At 37.4% G+C, this 26,524-nt stretch overlaps 1 protein-coding gene across 50 annotated transcripts in view; it reads left to right on the top strand.

Moving 5' to 3' along the window:
* The window catches only part of LOC149216957 (chromatin-remodeling ATPase INO80-like), a 228,672-nt gene that overhangs the window by 191,076 nt on the left and 11,072 nt on the right, over positions 1 to 26,524 (top strand). For 22 of the 50 annotated variants that reach the window (XM_089392881.1, XM_089392893.1, XM_089392882.1 and 19 more), the window contains 8 exons: positions 4,904 to 5,008; positions 5,401 to 5,489; positions 5,703 to 6,053; positions 6,489 to 6,593; positions 6,874 to 7,133; positions 7,331 to 7,661; positions 7,881 to 8,202; positions 8,370 to 8,443. Coding sequence is in view for 1 of the 50 variants with exons in the window: in XM_089392917.1 (XP_089249043.1) it covers positions 9,080 to 9,172 (93 nt within the window). In the remaining 49 variants the exon portion in view is untranslated. Of the gene's footprint in view, positions 1 to 4,903; positions 5,009 to 5,400; positions 5,490 to 5,702; positions 6,054 to 6,235; positions 6,280 to 6,488; positions 6,594 to 6,873; positions 7,134 to 7,330; positions 7,704 to 7,880; positions 8,203 to 8,369; positions 8,646 to 8,800; positions 9,173 to 26,524 lie in introns of those variants that run through there. The other 28 variants (XM_089392883.1, XM_089392888.1, XM_089392915.1 and 25 more) reach the window with 28 other exon arrangements.

A 26,524-nucleotide genomic window follows, 5' to 3' on the forward strand; every position in this document is an offset into this window, starting at 1 on the left:
CATAGCGTATCTTAGTAGGCTCCATCCTACGTTTGAAAAGTCTCACAAGCAACTTCCTCATGCAAATAGCCTTGCATGCTTCCAAACTGGCAGCCATGTATTTGACCTCTGTTGAACTTAGTGCAACTAATCTATGTTTCCTGTTGTACTAGGAAACAATTGCTGACCCAATGCTGAAGACACCACTTGAAGTACTCTTCTAAGCTGTGGAGCTCCCTGCACAAGTTGCATTTGTGAAGCCCTTAAGCCTCACCCCATCAACTTGTTTGTACCACAAACCATAATTCAATGTGCTTCTGAGATACCTCAAAACATGCTTTGCAGCAACCTAGTGAACTTTGGTCGGTTCCATCATGAACCGACTTAGCTGGTTGACTATAAAACAAATATCAAGTTGTGCGTTGACCAAGTACATGAACGACTCGATGAGTTGCCTATATGCTATAGCATCCTCTCGCTTTGCTCTACTAGCATCCACCTTCCTCTAGTTTGTGACTAGAGGCGTGGCCATGGGCTTGCAATCCTGCATGTGAAATCTTTGGAGAATCTCTATAGTGTACTTCTCCAATCCCACGAAGATGTCACCATCACCCTGACAAACCTCCAATCTTAGGAAATAATGTATAAACCCAAATCCTTCATCTCAAACTCCCTTGCAAGGTTCTCCTTTCAATCCTAGATCAAGTTGTCTGCTCTAGTCAATATAAGGTTGTCAACATAGAGCACTACAATGAGCGCAAGCCGTCCAACCATGATGTAGTATAGGTTGGAATCTGCATCTCTCTTAGTGGAGCCTAATCCTCGAAGGTAGCTCTCAATATGAGTGTACCAAGCTCTAGGAGCTTTCTTGCGCCCATAAAGAGCTCTATTCAACTTGTACACACGTGTGTCTTTGTTGAATTGCTCAAACTCCTCCAGTTGCTCGATATAAATCTCCTCCTCATCCACTCTGTTAAGGAATGCTGTCTTCACGTCCATTTGGTGGATCTTCCACCCCATTTGTGCTGCAAAAATAGTCGTGATGGATGAATATCGTGCTATTCGGGCAAAGGTCTCATCATAGTCTATGCCCTCAATTTGTGAGAAGCCCTTGAACTGACCTTGTACTTCTCCACACTCCCATCTACTCCATGCTTGGATTTATACACCCAACGTGAACCAACCACTGATTTTCCCTCAGGTTGTGGCACAATCTCTGAGACATCTTTCTTCATGATGGAGGAATATTCCTCTCCCATGGCATCTTGCCAAACCTGCTGCCAAACTTGTTGAGAAGCTGCATCCTTATAACTAGAAGGCTCAGTGTTCACCACGTCTATCATCAGTGTCATATATCTTGTGTATCTTTGTGGTTGCTTGTTGTGCCTAAACATGGTGCTAGGAGCTTCAACCTGCTCCTAGGCCTCCTGAATCAACTTCTCGGCCCACTTGGATTTCTTCCTCCTTGTGCTAGGAGTCTCTAAGTAGTTGTCTACTCTTATCCTAGATTCTTCTCCTCATCATTCTGCTCTCCATCCTGTTGTGGGTGTTGTTGTGCGGGCCTCTTGCCACCTGGCTGAGACTTAATCTGTGATCCTTATTGACACTCCTCCTTGGGAGCAAGTAGCTCCTCCATCTTAGGTACTCCAACTTACTTTCCTTGTAAGGACTCCCTCAGAGCTCTGGACTCCTCAAGCCTCACATCCTGTCTGAGAACCCTCTTCTAGAGTCCTGGTAGATACACCTTGTATGCTTGAGTTGTCTCACTATATCCCACGAAAATGCCCTTTTCTTCTGTGGGATCCAATTTCTTCCTACTATCTTTGGACACATGACAAAAGACTTTTGTGCCAAAGATACAAAAGTGCGAAACATCATGCTTATTTCCTGTGAAAGCTTCCTTCGGTGTGACTCGACCAATAACCCTGTGTGGACTCCTGTTCTGTAGAAATACTATTGTGTTGCATGCCTCAACGCACAAGAACATAGACAGTCCCTGATCAGGCAGCGTGGCCTTGGCTGCTCCAACAATACTATGGTTCTTCCTCTCAACAACCCCGTTTTGCTGAGGGTTATGGGGTGCTATCAACTTTCTTCTAATGCCCTCCTTCACACACAAATCCTTGACGACATTGGTGACATATTCTTCACCATTGTCACTTCTCACTGCCTTGATCTTCTTCCTAGTCTAGTTTTCTACCAAAGCCTTAAACTCCATGAACTTGGTTAAGACCTCATATTTCTTCTTCATAAAAAATATCCAAGTTTTTCGAGAATAATCAGCAATGAAAGTAACATAATACCTGTCTCATAAGAGATGGAGAAGAGAAGGGCTTGCATACATCTAAATGCACCAACTCCAAAATCCTGTTGGCTCTACTGCCTCGGCACTGAAAGGAAGTCTTGGCATACTTGCCAAGTGTGCACCCCTTGCACACATCATGCTGGTCAAAGTTGCATGCTGGTAATCCTGTGACTATTTGCTGCACATGTCTCAACCTGTAACTTGTAAAGGTTCTTCACCTCAGACCTATTTTCTTCACTGCTCAAGAAGCTAAGTGGCTGGGGTATGCCTTACCTCTACTGAAGATGGCATCATATCCCTTGTCCTCATGGGTTGCTACTGAAAAAAGGTTCCTCTTCAATCTTAGAGCATAGACGACATCTCTGAGATGAAGAGGGCTCCCGAACTCCCTCTTAAAGCTGATAGTACCAACTCCCTTTGATGTGTACTTGCCATCATGTCCTAGTTCGATCTGAAACTGCATATCCTTGTCCTTCAGTTGGCTGAAATACTTCGTGTTCTCGGTCATGTGGAAGGAGGCTCAAGATCAATATACCACATGCTGCTCCCTTCTAAGCTTGCCATGCAAGCTATCAATTAGAAGTTTTTGTCGAACTGAGAAGCAAACACATCTACCTCAGCGGATGCAACCACATTATTCTTACTGGTCACCTTATTCCAATTAGGACATTTAGTAGCATAGTGCCCAAACTCATGGCAATGGAAGCACGTGATCTTAATAAGATGCTTCTTCTTCTTCTTGCCCTTTTGACTAGACTTGACCTTCCAATTGTTGTTCTTTCTCTTGGCTTTGCCTACCAGAGCAATTTTCTCCTCGTCCTCTTTTTCGTTGATTCACCATCTCTGGCCCCTCTCTGGATCTCTTCCTAAACGCAACTAGTCCATAACCTCTCGACTGGGAAAAATCTCTCTGCCATTGACAACATATTGGAAACCATACCAAGACTTGTGAAGTCCTAGTAAAGCAAAACTGACAAGGTCCTACTCAAGTACAATGACACGCACACTACCTAGCTCATCTCAAATCCGAGTGAACTTTAATGACACCCACACTACCTAGCTCATCTCAAATCCGAGTGAACTTCAATGACACCCACACCACCTAGCTTATCTCAAACCTGAGTGGATTTCGTAGTATAACGTTCTTGACGAAGTCTCCCACCCCATTAGCCTCCAATACTGTCATGATCCTCAGTTTCCAAGAGACAAAGTTAGAGGCTTCCTCTAAACAATGTTTTGATGTCAATCCTTGGAATGTCATCTTGCTTACCTAGAGAACTCTTTTTCACAATCTAGCGCTAACCTTTTGATTGATCTGCGCTAGTCACAAACTCATCTTGGTGCTAGTCTTTATATTGATTGTTGCTTTGTTACCTTGTGAAATTTCCATGAGATCCTGCCACTGCTATGATGACAAATCTGAAACTCATTTGGTTGCACCAAGACACAGGATTTCTCTACGATATATAAGCAGCGGAATAAAATAAACACAAAGATAAAGAACACAGTCACGCAATAACACGATATTTTTCTAGTGAACCCAACTGGGAAAATCCTCTCTTTGCAAATAGATTTTATTGAGAAAAATTGAGCATACAAAATAATTTACAAGGCAAATTGTTTCAACAGTAAACAAAGCTGCTCTCACTTCTAATACTTAACTCAAAACCTCCCTGCAAGAACTCGACACAACTCCTATTTCCTTGTGCTTTCTAGCTCCTATTTGTTAGCGCTAGAAATCCTTATTTCCTATCGCAGATCTAAGCCTCTATTTCTTAGGAATTCCTCCAAAGCTGCTCTCACTTCTAATACTTGATTCAAAACCTCCTTACATGAACTCGACACGAATCCTATTTCCTTGTGATTTCTAGCTCCTATTTACGAGCGCTGGAAATCCTTATTCCTAGCGCAGATCTAAGCCCCTGTTTCTTAGGAATTTCTCCCTAAATTCTACCGCACATCAAAATGGAAATTCTCTATCTCAAAATGTGTATATGTTGCTCCTTACATGTTCTGCTAGCAAGAACTCTTTCTCATACAAACTCGTGCTCAACACTAATCGTTTAATGATGTGCCTTCAACCTCCTTAGTCTTTTTGACTCGTGCTAAATCTGGCAAGTTAATTTTTAGAACTCAGACTTGTGATTGATTTGTTAACTGAGTCGAACTGACTCTTTTAACTCGTCATAGCCTCAGTTAGACATTGAAATTCTCACTCGTCCTTTTCCAAATATAAATTCAGACTTGGAGACAAACAGAACTGAGCCTCCAAATTCTGCGCATGAGTTAACTGCTCCATGACTCATCCTCGAACTTGTGCAAGCTAAAGAAGGACTGATCAAGGTCTTTCTTGACTATGCTACAAGTCAAGAAGACCTTTCTCACTACTATTTTCAACATATTTCTCATAAGGTGTTCTTTGTTCGCATGTGGATGCATTTTGAGTTTGCAAATTAGAGTTTGTCTCTACCGATTCTCTCTATTTGTTCCTTTTGGTTTTTTCTCTTGTTTTTTGCTATTTTTGTGTGTATCTTTCGCTATTGTTGTTGTTGTTGTTTGTTTTTGTTTTTTTTTCTTAATTTAAACATTTTTTAGCATGACTAATTTGTTTAAATTTAGATATGATGTGTAGTGTAGGTATAGGAAGGAGGAGGATTTTGATGAGACTCTTGAAATATCTTTGTGAGAGAGATGTGGGCCAGTGCAGCATAGGTAAGGTAGATGGTGAGTTCTTATTTGGTGGAAATCCCATATATGCTATGCTATTAAATTGTTCTCATTTAAAATAAAAAATTCTCCTCCCTTGGCTATTTAGGGTTTGTGAGTTTGTTCTTTAAATAAAATGTAATTAATTTTGCATAATATTTTTGTTCTATTTTTGTGTCTTTTCTTTTCAAGATTTCTCGTAAGATATTTTGATCTTTATTTAATATTTTTTTGTTTAGTTTAGTGGGTGGGAGATTAATGTAGGTCCTAATGGTCCAAGATATTTCATAGATGTATTGGGTAAAGGTGAATGTTGTGGTGTATCTATGGTCACATACATGTGTTTGTTTAAATTAGAAGCATTTTACATTATTGGTCATTTGTTTAATTATGAGTGCAATGCAATGTAGGTAAAAGAATGTAGAGGATCACTAATGAAACTACTGAAATATCTTCATTGAGAGAGACATTATAGTGGAGTGCAGATACAAACGTGGAGGTGAGTTTTCTTTTGGTGCAAAATCCATTCATAATCTCCCAGCAACAAACACTATAGTTCTTTTCCCTCTTTACTTATTTAGGGTTTATGATTTTTGGTGTTTGAATAAGATATATCTTTTGGTGCATAAGATTATTCATAAGATATTTGGTCTCTGTTTCAGATTAATATTTTCTTGTCTTTATTTAATATGCTCTATTTTTTGATGTGCAGGGTTTCCTTGGTTGGCCATGGACACTTTTTGGGGTTGTAAAGCATACTCTTGTTTGTCTTTTTATGCTTTTTCTTGTTATTTTTCTTTTTTGTTTTACTTGTTGGTGATATTTTTTTACTATTGCTGTTTTATATTTTTAGTTTTTTAATTGTTGTGGCTCTCATATCTTTGACTTTCTTAGCATGGCCATGCTAATTTGTGGTTTAATATTCTGTTTTTCTAGTGTCTTTTGATTTATTTTTCTTTTTTTTGATTCAATGGGTGGAGAAGTCAAGAAATACATTAACAACCCATAATGTGGGTGTAGGGTTGATGTGGGGTCCACATGTGTAGAGGGAAAAGGTGAAGAGGTATGTAATTGGGGAATTTACTTGTTTGTCACTACATAATTATGTCATTTCATGCCCATTTTAATTTAACTTATTTGTCGCTTCATCCTTATATCATGTGTTTGTTGAAATTTAAATGCAATATTGAGTAAGAAAGGTGAATGAGCACTAATGATACTATTGAATATCTTTGTGTGAGAGAGACGCGAAACACTATAGCAAAAGTAGAAGCAAAGGTAGAGGGAGGGTAAGTTATCTTTTGGTGCAAGGATCATGTAGCATGTATGTTCTATGATAAAATCCTCGTAGATCTTGGTTTAGATACCATGGTTTTCCACCCTTCTTGCCAATTTGGGGTTTTACTTTTTTCATAGCATAAGATGTACTTCTGTTTAAATTATATGCATTTTCTATTATTTGGAATTGTCTTATTTATTGGATGTATTGCAAATGCAGGTAAAGGAAGGTGGCCAAGCAAATGTGGTGGAACAATGTTGAAAATTCTGATTTTTTTTGTGTAAGAGAGACTTGGAGTAGTGTAGGAGAGTGCAAAGGTAGAAGGTGAATTCTCTTTTGGTTCTGATATGCTTATCTTCTCGTTTTCAATACAATGGTTCTCCCTCCCTCTTTCCTTTTTTAGGGTTTATGATTTTTGGTCATTGAATAAAATGTAGTTTTGCATAATATTATTGATAAAAAAATTTGGTCTTGGCTTATGATTAAGATTTATTATAATATTTTTCAATGTTTGTTTAATATTTCTTATAAGATATTTGTTGTTTGTCTTGGAAATTTTTGGTTTTCATTTAATATTTTATGGTTTGGTTTTTGTTGGATTTAGGAAGTGGAGATATAGAGGCAGGTCCTAGGAATGGTGCAAATTGCATAAGTGCATTTGGTGAAGGGGAAGACTAAGTAGGAGGAGGAGGTAGGTATTGTTTCATGTGTCTTTTAAAATTAAATGCATTTTATATTATTTGAGATTTATTTGTATGGTGAGTGCAATGAAAATCTAGGTAAGGGAAGGTGGAGGAACACTCATGAAACTATTGAAATCTTTTTGTGTGAGAGAGACTTGGGGAAATATTGGAGAGTGCAAAGGTACAAGATGAGTTCTCTTTTAGTTCCAACATCGATATTTTCTCGTTTCAATACAATGGTTCCCAGACTGCTTCACATTTTTCACTAGATATTTTGTGTATTTGATATTTCAATTTTTGCATCATATTTCTCACAAAATATCTTGTGTGGTTGATATCTCTTTTTTGTTATTCAATGGATGGGAAAATTAATGGAAGACCTAGTAGCTCATATTGTCGGATTACAGTTCATGCAAATTCCAGACATGTAGAGCAAAAAGGTAAGTGGGAGGTATGTATTACTTGCTTTTGTCTACATAATTTTATAATTCCATGGTGTTTTAAATTAACTCAATTGTTGCTTCAAAATTATATCATGTGTGTTTATTTAAATTTAGAGGCAATGCATGTAAAGTGAGGCTGAATTCTAATGAAACTTTTGAATATCCTTTTGTCACTTGTGAAAGAGACGTGGGATGCACTAAAGAGATGTGGGATGCACTATAGATGATGCAAAAGTAGAGGCAGAGGAGTTATGGTCTTGACCCATGTACGTTTTGCATAGATGGTTCTCATCACTTATTAATTTAAGGTTTACAATTTTTGGCCTTACATAAGATTTACTTACTGTCACATATGATTATTTATAAGAGTTTTGTTTTTTGTTTAACGTTTCTCATACTTTATTTTAGTTTCTTTTGAATATCTCTCATAAGATTTTTTACTCTATATTCGATTAATTTTTTAGTTTGCTTTTTGTTGGTTGTAGGTGATGCAACAATAAAGACAAGTCTCAAGGCTGTTGTAGATTCAACTTGTGAGAGTTGTGGGATGCACTATAGATGAAGCAAAAGTAGAGGTAGAGGAGTTATGGTATGGTGGAAGACCCATGTATGTTTTGCATAGATGGTTCTCCTCCCTACTTATCTATTTAGGGTTTGGATTTTTGGCCTATACATCTGATTTTTGCATATGATTATTCATAAGGGTTTTATTGTTTGTTTAAGAGAAAAGGTAGAGGAGTTATGGTATGGTGGAAGACCCATGTATGTTTTGCATAGATGGTTCTCCTCCCTACTTATCTATTTAGGGTTTGGATTTTTGGCCTATACATCTGATTTTTGCATATGATTATTCATAAGGGTTTTATTGTTTGTTTAAGATTTCTCTTAGTTTGTTTAAGTTTCTATTTAATATCTCTCATAATAATTTTTGCTATTATTTGATATCTTCTAGTGTGGTTTTTGTTGGTTTTAAGCAATGGAGAAATAAAGACAAGTCTGAAGGCTGTTGTAGATTCTACTTGTGCTTTCAATGAAGAACACAACTCAAGATGAGGAGGTATGTGTGATTCCATGTGTGTTTGTTTAATATAGAGGTATCACATATCATTTGTGAGCTATTTATTTATGAATGCAATGCAATGAAGGAGAGTGTAGAGGCGGAGGTGGATGGTGAGTTATTTTTTGATTCATGAAACTACTGAATTATCTATATAGCAACACTATATTATAGTGGAGAGGTAGTAGTAAAGGTGAGTTCTCTTTTGGTGCAAAATCTGTGCTATGCTATGAAGTCCTCATGTTGGTCTTTGTTTTATATTCCTCCAAAGATATTTAGTATATATTTAATGTTTGTCATAATATTTTATGGTCTCTATTTAATACTCTACTATTTTTTAATGTGCAGGATGTCCTTGATTGGCTGTAGACGCTTTTTGGGATTGTAAAGAAGAGTTTGTCTGCTATTTTTCTTTGTTTTTTTTTTGTTATTTTCATTTTCTTTTTGCTTTTGTTGCTGCTATATTTCTCTATTCCTTTGTTTTTGTACAACTACTGTTATTTTTTTTACATTTGTGGGCATGGCCATGCTAAATTGTGGTTTAGTATTTTTTATTTTGATGTTTGCTTTCTTTTTCTTTTTCATTTTTTTATATACCTTTGTTCATGGTTTTTTGTTTTGGGTTCTATGAATGTGGAAATTAAGGCAAGCGTTAACAGCACATATTGTGGATTTAGGGCTGATGAAAATTCAACAGTTGTAATGGGTGTGATGAAAGAGGTATGTATGAGGGAATTCACTAGTTTTTTGCTATGTAATTTAATGGTTCCATTTTGTTTTAATTGAACTCTTTTGTTGCTACTTATATCATGTGTGCTTATGTAATTTATCATAGACAATATGGGTAAATTTATTATAGGAAATATGGGTAAAGGAAGGTAATTGGAATCTTCAAGCATAAGCAAAACTTTTTTCTTATTGAGTAGAGTTTGTACATTTAGGTGAAAAAAAATAGAATTTTCAATCCAAATTATCACATACTACCTTTCATCTACATTTGGGAGGGGTACTAGGCACTTTGTGCAATCCAAATTATGACATACTAGTTTTCATCTACACTTGGGAGGGGTACTAAGCACTTTGTGCCACTAGAGAGTGTAGGTTTCTTACGTGTGTATTTCAATCTCAATATTTTCATTAAAACATGAGACATATGCAATATTGGTAAACAAAGGTAATTGGAATATTCAAGCATAAGCAAAACTTTCTTCTAATTGAGTAGAGTTTGTAGATTGGACGAAACAAAACAATTTTTTCAACCCAAGTTATGACATACTAGTTTTCATCTTACATTTGAGAACAATTTTTTCAACCCAAGTTATGACATACTAGTTTTCATCTTACATTTGAGAGGGGTACTAAGCACTTTGTGCAATCCAAGTTATGGCATACTAGTTTTCATCTACACTTGGGAGGGGTACTAAGCATAGTAGTTTTCATCTACATTTGGGAGGGGTACTAAGCACTTTGTGCCATTGGAGAGTGTAGGTTTTTTAATCTCAACATTTTCATTAAAACATGAGACATTTGTCCTTTTAGCCCCATAATAATATCTACAACTTTCTATATTGTTGCTTCATGAAAAATTGCTTCTAATTGAGTAGAGTGTTTGTAGATATGGATGAAACACAACAGTTTTTCCAATCCAAGTTATGACCATACTAGTTTTCATCTACAATTGGGAGGGGTACTAAGCACTTTGTGCCATTGGAGAGTGTGGGTTTCTTACGTGTGCATTTCAATCTCAACATTATCATTAAAACATGATGCATTTGTCCTTTTAGCCCCATAATATCTACAACTTTCTATATGGTTGCTTCATGTTTTTATGAAGGAGCCAAAAGCATCATAGACTTCTTCCATCATTCTATCATGGAGGAATGCATCTTTGATGAGAACTTATCATAGTTAGGCAATACAAAGAACATAAAAAATTATCTTCCTAGAATGCTAGGAAAGAGTGCATCCAACTTTGACCTCACTCCAACAACTCCCTTTAGCCCTTATCCTACATACATCTTTCTACCATTCTTAAATCAATTTTAGTTGGGCCTTAATTCACACACTAACCTATCTTGATACGAAGCCTCATGCTTCATCCTACATATAGTTTTTCCATTCCTAAATCAACTTTAATTGGGCCTTAAGTCCACACGCTAACCCTTCTTGAGACCAAGCCTCGGAAAACCTAGGAACATAGACTAGCTAAAACCAAATAGGGTCTCTAACTAGACAAAAAGGGAAATTATGCCTTAAAAGAAACAAATGCATTAGAAGATCGAAGCCATGTATTTCTCTTCATCCTCAACACCTTATTTACTTGGCAGTTCCTAGGATTCTTTCATCTTGCCAACTCACACAATATTGTGACTTTTGTAGACAGTGAAGCAATTTCGAAGCCTTCTCTTGGGGTTAAGATCCATCATTGTCATACTATGAAGTTGCATGGTTCTTCACCCTACTTTGTCATGTTGGTTTGAGGTGGAGGTCCCACACATGTTTGCTCTCCTATACTCATGATAGGTGTGACTACTTTCGGTGGCCACTTGTCCAAGCTTTGCTACTTTATAATGTTCTCACTACCCCGGGCATCAACATTGATACAACTAAGCAATACCCTCAAAATAACCCAAGAATACAACAACTAAAAGGAACATGATCTTTTACCAGACAGAAGGGAGATAAAAGCATGTAACAAAAACAACAAATACATAAGAATATCGAATCCACATGCACTTGCTATGATTCTTCTATTTTTCCACTCCACTTAGTAATGTGACTTCTAGCCATTGATATTGTGGTGGAGGGGAAATAACCTATTTTTGATGCTTCTCTTTGGGGTTAAGATCCATAACCCTCATATCATGAGGGTGCATGGTCCTTCCCTCTGCATGATTGTGATGGTTTGAGGAAGAGTGACCACATTTATTTGCCTTCTTCCACGCATGAAATTTTTCAAAATTTTCAAGCAAACAAGTCAATTATTGATAATGGACTTGGTTGTAAATAAATTTAATATTAAATAAAGCCAATTAAGTTCTCTTTGTACAATTTGGAGAATATTAGTTTATGATGTTTAATTGTAACGTCCCCTGCCACCCCTGGGTGACGCCACTCAAACACACCTTGGAATTTTTCCTTTTCACTCAATATCCTAGGCAAAAATTAAACCAGAAATATATATATATATATATATATTTCATTGTTCCCAAGCATAACAAAAAATATAAGCATAATTTAACCACAATACACAAATTGAGCACAATTAACCACAAGATTATAGAACCATATGTAAATGCAGCGGAATAAACATAAAACCAGTTCTCAAATACTTATCTGTGAATGTTTCCGTTGGCTGCGGACCTTTGACATTCCTCCAAACCATAGACCTTGCGATTCAATCATTCATAAACTCTCAACTGTAGGTCACCCTTGAGCTAGGGCTCCAACTCCACAAACAACATTACCAATAATAATAACATATCCATGGCCAAGGCACCAATCAAACAATGATGACTCCAACCACTGCACACTGCTCCCCTGAATCTGCGCTCAAGTGGCACACCCTTCTCTAGGACCTGCTAGTCCCTTTGTGATGCCCACTTTCCAGGGTGCCTCACAGTGAGCCAAGAACTTCTTAGCACAGGTCTCCAGGAGCTTGTCCTGCTTGCAGGGCTTCTAGGCACCCTTTTAGGCCATAAACGATTTGGCTTCCAGTTAGTTCCAGAACCCAAGTGACACTTTCTTCTTCGGGACTTGCTAGTCCTGTTGTGGTGCCCACCTTCCAAGGCTCACCAACCGATCATTTGAACTCTAGTGAGTCCCCGAGTCCAAGCACAAAATTCGCCCACTAAAAATCCCCAATCAGTTCTAGAACCCACACTGTTTTCATTGATTGGTACATAACCATGAATCACTGAAAAATTCCTTTTGAATGAATGACTAGGTAACCAAATCCCCCCTTTTATAAACATAGTTCTCCTTTATTTAATGTAATAATATTTTATTATAATATTAAAATATTACTTTTTCATCCCGACACCTCTTTTCATGCCATGGAGTCATAGGCTCCCCATACTCCTTTGTCTAGGTTTATTTGCAGCCATTATGTGTTTATTAATATTCATAAATTAAACATATTTACCACACTAGGCCTCTCAACGTCATAGCATATAAAACCATAATCATGCGGGCACACCGGTCCCAACACATAAACACACATACACATGGGCGTACCGCCCTAGAAGCAACTTTCACCTCACTAGCCTATTAGTTACGTCTTCGCTCACTAGCCTAAAAATCAAGGTCCTTAGACCCATTACATAGGCACATCGACCTTAATCATATTTGTAACTTGGCCCATTGGCCTAACATGTACATACACATAGAGGCTTACCTGCCTCATGAGTCTTAGGCTCACCAACCAACACATTTTTTACATGGTTATTACATTACTCATTCGGGGGTGGAACTAGGGTTGTTACATTAATTATAGACATATTTAGTCCCTCCCTCTAGCCAAGGACTATAGTTCTTGCGTAGCAATCAAAATCCTTTGAGCATATATTAGTTTGCGCAGTTTCATCATATTTATTCTAAGTTTTATCAAATTTTAATATTTATTTAGAAAAAAAGGAATTCATTATTATATTTTTGAAATTTAAAATATCTCTTTTTCATGGGTTTCATTCTTACATGCTTTGACTTAAATCTCGAGTTTGGATTTATTTTACTTAATTGTTAGGAATAATTAATCACTTAAAAAACTAATTTTTGTATTGGTCACTATTTAGGCTTGTTATATTAAATAATTATGAGATTGAAAAGCTCCTTGCAATTAATGCTTTGTAATTCATTGTATTCCATGTTGTAGGTGAAACATTGTAGTCTTGTTCAACTTGCAGATTTTGCTACAACCAATGCTCCACAGTACAATTCTCTAAGAATTGCGAGTGTGTCAATTCTCTAACAATTTGTGGTAGCCCATTCAAATGACGCACCACCTCACAAATAGACCATCAATTGAACTGTGAGTAAGTTCTAGTGTCATCCTAGGCGTCTAAGGCACATCCAAAGCCATAAGCAGAGGACAAGGCACTAGACTGACCATTCCTCCCCGTTCCACCTACTTTCTTTGTTGGAGCAGCCATTACAATTCCCTAATTTCCCAACATTCGGTACAACCTAGGTATGCTCTGTGTTCCATTGAGACATGCACATCTACAATAGTAGCTCTGGTGACTACATATGCTTAAGGTGAGGGAGCAAACTCTAGCTACCGCGAGAAGAAGCATAATTGAAGATTCAACTAGAAAAAACAAATGAGAGTGATATTTTTAATGTGGTGATTATTGCTGAAGCAACAATTGAGCTAAGTTTTTCTCTTCGCAACTAGAATTGTGTTTAACAAAGCCATTTTCCATAAGAGATAGAGAAGAGTTATACCACTTAATAGAGATTCCCAGAGCCTAGATCGAGACAAATGTTAACGATAGACAAAAGGGAGGGAAGGGGTAGGACATGAAGAGAGGAAGGAGATTTTAGAACAAGAGGACCCAAAGGGGGAGGACTAGAGGTTACTACTAGATGGATAGGGTGACTATGGATACTACTTGCCACAACTAGTTGTGCATGTAATGACGTGGATTGAGGCGACCACATTGCACTGCCACATCAATTACATCACTCGACCAATATACATAATATGATAATTTATGTATAAGACTTGACATTTATGCGCAATGATGGATAATGAAAGGATTATATGCTTTAGAAATTGAATCAACAAGCTCGAATCATTTTGATAAAAAATATTGCTACTGATGAATTTGCTCAACATGTGGAACAGACATAGGCTGAGTAGTACAAAGGGAGTGGTAGGGTCTTTACTCCTTTGATGGAAATAAAAAATATCACTCATGTGGGAAGGTATCTAACTCAATGGATAGTAGATCGTAGTTGGTTTCCCTGCTTAATAGTGGGAGGTTCCACTATTGATAGGATTTTATTGAAAATGCCGAGCATTTATATAGGGGAGACACCTTTGGAGAATCCTTATGGGTGCAATGGTGGAACAAAAACATAGGTAGAGCAGGACAGAGGGACAAGAATGGGGGCACATAACATGTTTTCATTCAAAGAACTAAAAGCTTCCATTTTGAAATCCATACGAGGTGTTTGGTATCCTACATGAGTGGATGGAGTTGAAAATCCTTGATAAGGGCCATAACCTAAGCAAACATCCCTGCTTGGTCCAACTTCCCTGTTGAACTCTACTGGTCAACTACCCATGCAGTGCACCCCATTTTTCCTGACAGAAAGAAGCAGCACCTGATCAGCATGTCCGTGCCATCCTGCCATCATCAGCAGCTTGATCATTTTTGTTGTAAACCCAGTCTGCATGTATAAGTTGTAAATAATCTAAGCAGATCAGAGTCATGTATGTAAAATTGCCTAGGTGGACCTAACTTTCTAATGATGATCTGTGTCCCGGAAGGTTTTTTGTCTCACCGATCTACGGATCGGCAGAGTTTTCCTTCAAACCTGACCCCAAAGCCAGGATGGATTTTGTCATTAGAACTTTAGGAAAATCTTAGTGTGTTAAATCTGCTAGATTATAGTTGTGTCGCAGAACTGGGTGTTTTGTGAGGGTCTGTATTAATGGGCTTGTCCCTTAAGATGTAATTTTGTAAAAGTCATGATGTAATGAGTCCTGAGGGTCGAGAAATGTTTTAAAATCCCCTCATGAGTCCTAAGTCCTAGGTCCTAGGTGATGTTTCCGAAAGGCCTAGTTCAGTGATCCATTTTAAAATGAATTAAAAAATTAAAAAATGAATAAAAATAATAAAATAATAAAAAATAATAAAAAATTTAAAAAATGAAGCAAAAAACCTAACTAATAAAATAATAATATTTTAAGTTAATAAATCGACGGATGAGATCAAGAGATGTCTTGATCCTCATCAACGATCGAGATCATTTCTACATGGATCACTCGAACTAGCCGTTAGGATCATTTCCTTTATATAGGGTCTTAGGGGGTCATTTCAAATCATCTGATCTGTGAGTCTGTACTGAGAAAGCTCTCTTGTAAGCTGATTTTCTGATTAATAAAAAGACTTTGGGGTTCAAACTGGCTGGTGTTACTCTCTGGAATTGCTGTGAGATGTTTGCTTTTCTGCATATTTCAGTTTTCAGCAGTTAAAATAGCTGGTTTTTTTCAGAGCATTGTGAGTACAGGTATCTTGCTCACGTGCTAGGGTTTGAATGCTGTTAGGGTTTCTGGAATAGTGGCAGGTATCTCCATTATTCCTTGAAACCTAGCAGCATTTCTTGCCCTCTTTACTGATGTTTGCTTGAGGTGTGCAGAAGATTTTTAGGTAAAAGTTACAGGTGGGCGTTTGGGGAAGTTCTAGGCTGAACCAACCGACTCCCACAGGCTTTTCTGTGCAGAGCCCAGCTGATTGTGTCCTGGGTTAACCTTTAAAATTTTATTTCGTGTTTTACATTGAGAGATTTTTCTTTCTGTTCACAGTGAAGTTCAAGTTTTTCTGATATTTCGAAAGTATTACTGTTGTTATAGCTAAATCTGGCATTTCAGGGGCCACAATCTGTAAATTATTGGGCTGTCTTAGGGTTTCAATTTTTTTTTTTTTTTTTTCGATTTTCTCTGGTTTCATTTTTGTTTATGCATAATATAGGATTTTGCCCTTTTCTTCAGCAGGTTGCATGATTTTCTCTGAGACTTTCAAGGGTTTGATCAATTTTCTGGCTATTCCTCAGTGTTAAATTTTGTTACAGGGACAATTTTTTCCTTTTGAAAGCGAAATAGCATGGTCATCTCTCTCAACTTGCGTCTGATCCTTCCCTCCTCACTGCGCAGTCAAACGAAATAAGAAAATCGCATTTGCAATCGAAGCCCTTCATCCGGACAGTGGGACGTGCATCCAACGCCAGTCTTTTCATTCCTCCCTAAACGCATCATTTTTGTTTTCTTCTTCCGCCATCCGAGCCCCATGCATCCTTGGGAAACCATTAGAACCCGCAGATCCATTACTCAATAGTTGTTCCCCTCATCCGCGTGATTTTGTCAAAGTCGCTCCAAAGCTGCTCGTCCTATCTGCAAATCAAATCAAAAATGTGACGTGGCTGACTACGTTGAGCTCTACCATCGAAGCCACTCGCTCCATCTCTCTCTGCTCATGTCCACATCATAACTCGCATTACCTGTGGAGGAATACTTGCGGGCCATTTAAGTTGAAGATCTCGAGTCGAAATCTATCCACGGAGAACCGACTGCAAACCGTGACTGTCATTGCGTCCAGCGAAGGGCTTCAAGTATTTTGCGTAGAAACTTCAGTTTCACCCGGTAATGACTGCAATCTTAAACTGCTATCATCTGCAATGTCGGGCTGGGTTATGCCGTCAGTCGTAAAGATCTTCTCAGCTTGTAGGCCATCACGCGGGTGAACGCATTGTCAAAGGTATGCTGTCTTCACGGGCCAGGTAACTCCGTTCTCTGTCGCAGTCATTTCCTGGGACATGGTTCGATTTTTTTTAATTTTATTTTAGATATTTATGTGGTTTGGTTTCGATTAGGTTTAAAATTTTTATAGTTTTGTTTTCGTTCCATATTTAAAATAGATTTTTATTTAGTCTTCAGATTCAAGGTTAGCGTAGATTGAAATTTCGATTTCAAATTTAATTTTTAGTTTTGTATAGTTTGCAACTAGATTTCCTTTAGTTTAGTTTAGGATTTATTTTAGTTAGATTTTAATGTAGTTCTGTTTTAATATAAAAAATAAAAAATATTTTTTAATGAGTTTTTTTTAGGATTTTAGTTTAGATTTAGAAATTTGCCCTTTTTTAGTTTAAAAAAAAAAAAAAGATCTAAAAAAAAAAATTTTTTTTTTTGAAAAATAAAAAATTTGTGGGAAATTATTTTTGTAAGTCTCATGAGCTTTCGCGTTATGTGTTTTATGCTGAGATGCTAAATTTTCAAGTTTGAGATGCGAAATTGATATCTGGTTGATGGTTTATGATTCTCGTGGTGATTTAAAGCATTCATCTTTTCAAATTTTTAGCTGCTGGATATCGTTTTTTGTCATTCTAAGAGCATTGTGTTTTTTTTAGCGGATGATAGATGATCGCTGTTCATGGTCCATCCTTTCATATCATTTAACAAATAATCATTTTAATAACAATCTCTTAAGGCACTGGTCTGCTAAATTAACCAAATCCATCGAGCCCTTTTTATATCATATCTCGTGTTTCCCAACCAAGTGGTCGACAGTTGGCCTCATCATCCCACAGGGTCTACCCCCCTTAGCCGCGGGCCGCGGGAGACAGGCTTAAACGGAGAGACCGGGGATCAGAGTGACAGCCCCCGGTCTGAGCGTTGTTGTGTCAATCCGCGCGACAACATTTTTTGGCGCCGTTGCCGGGGATACTTTTTCTCGGTGTTTTCAAACGACAATCATCCTTCTCATTTCTTATCTTTTTATATGGCCCGGCAACGCCAACATTTTTGGCGCCGTTGCCGGGGATAGAGTTTTTCTGTCCGTGGTGTTTCAACGACTTTCAATCATTCAGCTTCTCATCTTCTCATCTCTCATTTGAGCTGGCAGATTCAAATATTTTGGCATCTTTTCATCACATATCAGCAGCATCTCTTCGGTTTTGTTTCTTGTTTGGGTGGCGACTCCACTTTTCTCATTTTTCCCAGACAAGAAGCTTTCCTCATATCTGCTTGTGTTTACTTTTTGGATCCTAGAATCAGATTTATTGTTTCAAGTGGCGACTCCACTTCTCTCATCTCTTAATTTTCTTGAGCAGAAATCTCTTTCTATCATCCATTTGATCCCTTACTGTTCATCATGGATTATTCATGTAGGCCATGTCATTTTACTAATAATCTCCATGATCTTCCGAAAGAGGCCATTGGTAAATTACTTAAGTTCTCGGGTGATGGTCCGGTCGCTGTTAAACATCATTTAAACATGTTTACTTGTGTAAAGATCTTGTATTGTAGATTTCCTCAATATAATCATGAAGACTTCAAGATGCGTCTATTTGTCCATTCTTTAGAGGGTGATGCCTTGAATTGGTTTAATAATTTTTCTAATGATTTTTTCACTTCTTTACAAGACATTCTCGATGCTTTCAAAGATAGATATGGTAGTCCAAACAGCTTGCCTTCTACCTCTAAAACTGTGCAAAAAGAAGAAAGTAATCATATTAAAGATCAAGCTGTTGAAGAAAGTTCTCAGGATCAGAATGTGTCATCCACCAGAAATATTGTAGATCAAGTTCATGATAGTGAAAAATCAGGCACAAATAATAGTGAAAGGGAAGAACAAAAGCAAATTATACAAGATCTAATGATGTTGGTAAGAAACATGGAAAGCAATCAAACTAGTCTTATCAATGATGTTAAAACTTTAGGCACCCACCTGGAAAAACGTAATAGGGAGTTGGAGGTCACACAAAATCAGCATGCTAAGGAAATTGAGGGCATGAAAATTAGATATGAAACAGAAATTAGAAGCATGCAAAGCAAGATGTCAGTCTTAGAGGAAAATATGGTGACCATGATAGGGAAATTGACTCTATGACATTCAATCATAACAATCAGTTGGCTGACATGCAAGCGAATCATAAAGAAGAGATAAATTTCATGCAACATTGCTTGATGGACATAGAGGAAAAGAATGATAAGGTAATAAAACACATGCAAGAAAACCATGCAATGCAAATCAGCGCTATAAGGGATGAATGCTCTAGTCAGATGGATGCCATTAGAATACAAGTTCAAAAGATTCAACAATGGTCAGATGATAAGAGAAACCAGGAGCCTTCTCATTTGCTGCAACAAGTTCCATCTTACTATGAGGAGGTCATTAAGTGGATAATTGAAGGTGATCCAGATAAGCTTAAAAACGATAAAAATCAGATGCAAGACACAAAAAGACTTAGCATGCATATCTTACACACTTCATTTGATAGTTTCGAAACAGAAAGTTCCAGATCATCAGTAATTCATTCTGCCAGAAAGAAGAAGCGCAAGAGGAAGAAGATTAGACGAAGATTTGATGCATCAGACGACCGTGAGCAGCTTGATTTTCGGATAGGAAGGAGTCCTACCATATTCAAAATTGGACATGGCACATCCGACAAGCAGCCGACAGATTTGCCTGAAAGCAGGCAAATGCTCAGTATGCACTATATTGAACACATCTGATGCCGTGAGGCATTTTTTGTATTGTATTTCTAACTCTACTCCTTGTCTTTCAGCATTTCATTTCTGTTTTAGGATTAGATTTACTTTTCATGTTATTAGATAGTTAATAAATGAAGAGCTTTTATCTTTCCTGTGCTTAATGTATATGCTGATTTTTGGGATGGACGCTACTTATTTTTGTGTTGTATGGATGCAGATTCTGGATTCTCACATTCCTGCAAGCAGCAACGTGTCCCCAAGTAGAGCCAGATGTTGACCTCTACTGGTCAACTACCCATGCAGTGCACCCCATTTTTCCTGACAGAAAGAAGCAGCACCTGATCAGCATGTTCGTGCCATCCTGCCATCATCAGCAGCTTGATCATTTTTGTTGTAAACCCAGTCTGCATGTATAAGTTGTAAATAATCTAAGCAGATCAGAGTCATGTATGTAAAATTGCCTAGGTGGACCTAACTTTCTAATGATGATCTGCGTCCCGGAAGGTTTTTTGTCTCACCGATCTACGGATCGGCAGAGTTTTCCTTCAAACCTGACCCCAAAGCCGGGATGGATTTTGTCATTAGAACTTTAGGAAAATCTTAGTGTGTTAAATCTGCTAGATTATAGTTGTGTCGCAGAACTGGGTGTTTTGTGAGGGTCTGTATTAATGGGCTTGTCCCTTAAGATGTAATTTTGTAAAAGTCATGATGTAATGAGTCCTGAGGGTCGAGAAATGTTTTAAAATCCCCTCATGAGTCCTAAGTCCTAGGTCCTAGGTGATGTTTCCGAAAGGCCTAGTTCAGTGATCCATTTTAAAATGAATTAAAAAATTAAAAAATGAATAAAAATAATAAAATAATAAAAAATAATAAAAAATTTAAAAAATGAAGCAAAAAACCTAACTAATAAAATAATAATATTTTAAGTTAATAAATCGACGGATGAGATCAAGAGATGTCTTGATCCTCATCAACGATCGAGATCATTTCTACATGGATCACTCGAACTAGCCGTTAGGATCATTTCCTTTATATAGGGTCTTAGGGGGTCATTTCAAATCATCTGATCTGTGAGTCTGTACTGAGAAAGCTCTCTTGTAAGCTGATTTTCTGATTAATAAAAAGACTTTGGGGTTCAAACTGGCTGGTGTTACTCTCTGGAATTGCTGTGAGATGTTTGCTTTTCTGCATATTTCAGTTTTCAGCAGTTAAAATAGTTGGTTTTTTTCAGAGCATTGTGAGTACAAGTATCTTGCTCACGTGCTAGGGTTTGAATGCTGTTAGGGTTTCTGGAATAGTGGCAGGTATCTCCATTATTCCTTGAAACCTAGCAGCCTTTCTTGCCCTCTTTACTGATGTTTGCTTGAGGTGTGCAGGAGATTTTTAGGTAAAAGTTACAGGTGGGCGTTTGGGGAAGTTCTAGGCTGAACCAGCCGACTCCCACAGGCTTTTCTGTGCAGAGCCCAGCTGATTGTGCCCTGGGTTAACCTTTTAAATTTTATTTCGTGTTTTACATTGAGAGATTTTTCTTTCTGTTCACAGTGAAGTTCAAGTTTTTCTGATATTTCGAAAGTATTACTGTTGTTATAGCTAAATCTGGCATTTCAGGGGCCACAATCTGTAAATTATTGGGCTGTCTTAGGGTTTCAATTTTTTTTTTTTTTTTTTTTCGATTTTCTCTGGTTTCATTTTTGTTTATGCATAATATAGGATTTTGCCCTTTTCTTCAGCAGGTTGCATGATTTTCTTTGAGACTTTCAAGGGTTTGATCAATTTTCTGGCTATTCCTCAGTGTTAAATTTTGTTACAGGGACAATTTTTTTTCCTTTTGAAAGCGAAATAGCATGGTCATCTCTCTCAACTTGCGTCTGATCCTTCCCTCCTCACTGCGCAGTCAAACGAAATAAGAAAATCGCATTTGCAATCGAAGCCCTTCATTCGGACAGTGGGACGTGCATCCAACGCCAGTCTTTTCATTCCTCCCTAAACGCATCATTTTTGTTTTCTTCTTCCGCCATCCGGGCCTCATACATCCTTGGGAAACCATTAGAACCCGCAGATCCATTACTCAATAGTTGTTCCCCTCATCCGCGTGATTTTGTCAAAGCCGCTCCAAAGCTGCTCGTCCTATCTGCAAATCAAATCAAAAATGTGACGTGGCTGACTACGTTGAGCTCTACCATCGAAGCCACCCGCTCCATCTCTCTCTGCTCATGTCCACATCATAACTCGCATTACCTGTGGAGGAATACTTGCGGGCCATTTAAGTTGAAGATCTCGAGTCGAAATCTATCCACGGAGAACCGACTGCAAACCGTGACTCTCATTGCGTCCAGCGAAGGGCTTCAAGTATTTTGCGTAGAAACTTCAGTTTCACCCGGTAATGACTGCAATCTTAAACTGCTATCATCTGCAATGTCGGGCTGGGTTATGTCGTCAGTCGTAAAGATCTTCTCAGCCTGTAGGCCATCACGCGGGTGAACGCATTGTCAAAGGTATGCTGTCTTCACGGGCCAGGTAACTCCGTTCTCTTCGTCGCAGTCATTTCCTGGGACATGGTTCGATTTTTTTTTATTTTATTTTTAGATATTTATGTGGTTTGGTTTCGATTAGGTTTAAAATTTTTATAGTTTTGTTTTGTTCCATATTTAAAATAGATTTTTATTTAGTCTTCAGATTCAAGGTTAGCGTAGATTGAAATTTCGATTTCAAATTTAATTTTTAGTTTTGTATAGTTTGCAATTAGATTTCCCTTAGTTTAGTTTAGGATTTATTTTAGTTAGATTTTAATGTAGTTCTGTTTTAATATAAAAAATAAAAAATATTTTTTAATGAGTTTTTTTTAGGATTTTAGGCTTAGATTTAGAAATTTGCCCTTTTTTTAGTTTAAAAAAAAAAAAAAAAATTTGTGGGAAATTATTTTTGCAAGTCTCATGAGCTTTCGCATTATGTGTTTTATGCTGAGATGCTAAATTTTCAAGTTTGAGATGCGAAATTGATATCTGGTTGATGGTTTATGATTCTCGTGGTGATTTAAAGCATTCATCTTTTCAAATTTTTAGCTGCTGGATATCGTTTTTGTCATTCTAAGAGCATTGTGTTTTTAGCGGATGATAGATGATTGCTGTTCATGGTCCATCCTTTCATATCATTTAACAAGTAATCATTTTAATAACAATCTCTTAAGGCACTGGTCTGCTAAATTAACCAAATCCATCGAGCCCTTTTTATATCGTATCTCGTGTTTCCCAACCAACTGGTCGACAGTTGGCCACATCATCCCACAGGGACTACCCCCCTTAGCCGCGGGAAACAGGCTTAAACGGAGAGACCGGGGATCAGAGTGACAGCCCCCGGTCTGAGCGTTGTCGTGTCAATCCGCGCGACAACATTCCCTTCATTCATTTCCACATGCTTCGAAGTATTGCTTCATGGACCTTGTCTTTCTTTAGTTTTCATTTCAATAATGAATATTTTTTGGCATGCAAGTTGCAAGTTTTCGAAGAACCACTATAGTGTGGTTCTCCTAATACAATTCTTCTGACATTGTATATTCCTCAGTTAGCATGATCAACCTTGATAAATATTGCCTAGAAGAGAGTGTCTTCATGCAAATATTAGGTAATAGGGCCCCTTTAATAACGAATGCCCTTGCCAAGCCCCAGATTAGTATAAGGGTGGTTCCAATACCCCCTTACTGAGAGCCCTGCTTCTTCAGATAGGTTTGCCTAGTTGGTTGGTCTGGATTGGAGCATGGTTGGGTATGGGGGTCATGAGGCCTTGCCAAGACTTTCTGTCTTTAATGAAGTACCACCTTGCGTCATTGATTGAGTCATTTCCTAGCCTTACTATAATGTTGTAATGATTTACATACCGCGTGTGCTTTCCTCTTTGGGTCTTTAACGAAGTACTGCCTTGCCTGGCTGATTGAGTCATTACCCAACCTTATTGTAATGCTATAATGATTTACATATTGGGAATGGTTTCCTCTTTGGGTATCAGGCACCAACTCCAACTTTCTCAGGGCCAAGCCATAATAGCTATGGAATATGAGCCTTGGAGGGTGCAAAAGGAGGCCCAAAACAATGTTTTCAATGAAGATGGTGATGACAGTTAATTATATTATAGCTTTTCCTAGTAGGGTTTCTAATCCACCAGTAGGGAAAGTAGAGGTAGTTATAGCATGAACAATTCCATAATGAGTAGTTGCATACCTAGGAGTAGTTCTAGTTTACCCATAAGCAACAACACTAGCAACAAGGTGATATAAGGATCATTAACTACAAAACTATCGACACCTAAGGTAGTCGCAGGAAAAACAAAGGATGTTGAGATAGATGCATATTGAGATAAATATAGAGCTGTCAATTCCAGGTACAATAGTAGTAGAAGAGGTAGGTTTATTTTTGTATGGTTGATAAAGTTGGTTGCATGGCATGATTTTCCATAACAACAATACACTTGGCACCTAACTATATTTAATGAAAAACGTGTCTATGTGAGATTCATGTGAGATGAAATGTGTGGCGAAATATGAATCAATGCATTAGGGCGAGCAACTTCTCTAGCTTAAGTTGAGCAGCGCAGCGTCCTGAGTACCTTGACCTTCCTTCCATGTCACTTCCTAGCCACTGGGGAAAAACTAAAAGATTTAGGGACTTATGACTGTACTATGATATAAGCTTCGAGGTACAAAAAAAAAGACAATATTTTATTCATCTAGATTGGATTCCAAAGTCATGCCTATGGATTAAATCAATGGAGTATGGGCTTTGTTTGGTAGGTATATCTCTACTTTCTTCTTTCCTTTGTTAGAAAGAGCTTTTAGTTTCCATATTGGTGACCCACACGGGGCTTTAAAATGAAGACTTGAAAATTCAAGTGTACATTTGGTCATCTTTACTGAATTCTATTGGAGCCCTAATACTAGTTTGCTCAATACTAGTTCCAGAGATGGCTCAATTGAATAACACATGAAATTCTAGTCTTACTTCGTATCCCTTGGCAAGAATAGTAATGCTAATTTATTTTCTTGTTTATTTCCGGTCCATCTCATGAGTAGCAGAAAATTTGGAACAAACTATAATGACCAGTTCTAAGGCGTAATTCCTTTCCCTACAGGGTGATGAGATCAAACTTACAGTGTGGAATTGAGGACAAGTATGTTGGAACTTATGAACTTGACATTTTAAAAATTCAAGAAGTCTTTCTTCCTAGATGAATCTAAGGTCCAATTTGGTGTTTGATATTGGAATTTATTTGGTTAAGCGACACACTATAGGTGCCTTTGGTTTTCTCTTGAATGAGGATTTACATATACTTAATTCAAACAATGTTGGACTTATTCTTGTCGAGGAGTGACAAGGGTCAAGCTAAATGTGAAGAGGCATTGGACCTTTCTTTATATAAAGACAAAAATATCAGCTCTGATTTAACTTGTCGAGGAGTGACTACGGTCAAGCTATCTGTGGGTTGAAAAACAAAAAAAAAAAACTATAAATAATGATGCTTTTGGTAAAGCTAGGTCGTTGTTGAGAATTTGAGCCTATCCTCTTAGGCTGGTTATGAGGTTATCTTATGTTGTACATAGTCATGTTGCATTCAAGGGATATTTGTAACTGCTCTTAATTGTGTGCAACCATCAATTTCAAACTATAGCCTTCTTTAGTTTTGAGTTTTGTTAGACCAATGCTTTTTTTTGTCTTTTTGTCATGCTTTGAATCTTCCGTAGAAGGGTAAGAAATTTAGCTCAATGCTTGCATTTCCAAATGTTCATTGGTTAGATTGGGTTTCTCAACTTCTTACTTGTCTAGTATGTGATAGAGCATCGCCCTATGATTTGGTCATCTTGTTAAACATAAGTATTTTATTCTCAAATTCTAAGCTTTTTTTATTCATTCTGATTGTTTTGAGATTGTTTTCCGGATTAATTTGTCACTTTTTTGGTCGACGGTTCGAACCAACTACTGTGGTTCATCATGTTGACATCTGGAACATGACGCATCTCAGCTATTTAAATTTGTATAGGTTGGATTTTTCTTCTATGTCTTGAGGATGAACCACATTAGTTGGTTCAAAACACCGACCAAAAAAGTGACTATGTGATTAATCTGGAGAACAATCTCAAAAAAATTATTTTATTGTTCCTCTATCTCTATAGTTATTATGAATTTGGATTCATCATAAGAACTCTCATGGTCAATTTGATATTTGAATTTGTTTTGTCATCTTATCTAATTGCAAATAATATCCTTTCATAACTCTATTTCCATCTTCAACAAGATCTTTCACTCTCTGAGAAATAGAGAAGTTTAGAGGTTTTGTTCTCCTTAATTCACTACCATAAATTCTTAGATGATCTCTCTTGTTTTTTTATATGAATGTCCATATCTAATAACTTGAGATGTGGTATTGGACCTGCCATTTCTACAAAATTATTGGTAGCACCCAAACACCAATTAGCTTTTGATTCTTGTGAGATACTAGAATTCTCCTATGATCCCACAATTGTAGAATGCCTTCTGGGCTTGCTAGATTTGCTTCCTGTGCTTATTTTGCCACCTTCATATCCTTTGGATGATATAAAAATTTGCAACTCATGTCTTAATCCCTTGGAGAAATAACTATGGGAAATTTTTCTTCTAGTTCTTGTGAACTTGATTTACGAGCCTTGCTTCCTATGCTTATTTTGCCACATTCATATCCTTTAGATGATATACAAATTTGCAACACATGTTTTAATCCCTTGGAGAAATAGCTATGGAAAATTTTTCTTCTAGTTCTTGTGAACTTGATTTACCATTTCCCATGTATGATGTTATCAAGTTGTACCGCAAGGCACTCCCTACATGCAT

The sequence above is a fragment of the Pinus tabuliformis genome, chromosome 1_1 (genome assembly GCF_031772625.1).
Source record: "Pinus tabuliformis cultivar Carrire ecotype Pingquan chromosome 1_1, CPIR1, whole genome shotgun sequence".
Lineage (NCBI taxonomy): Eukaryota > Viridiplantae > Streptophyta > Pinopsida > Pinales > Pinaceae > Pinus > Pinus tabuliformis.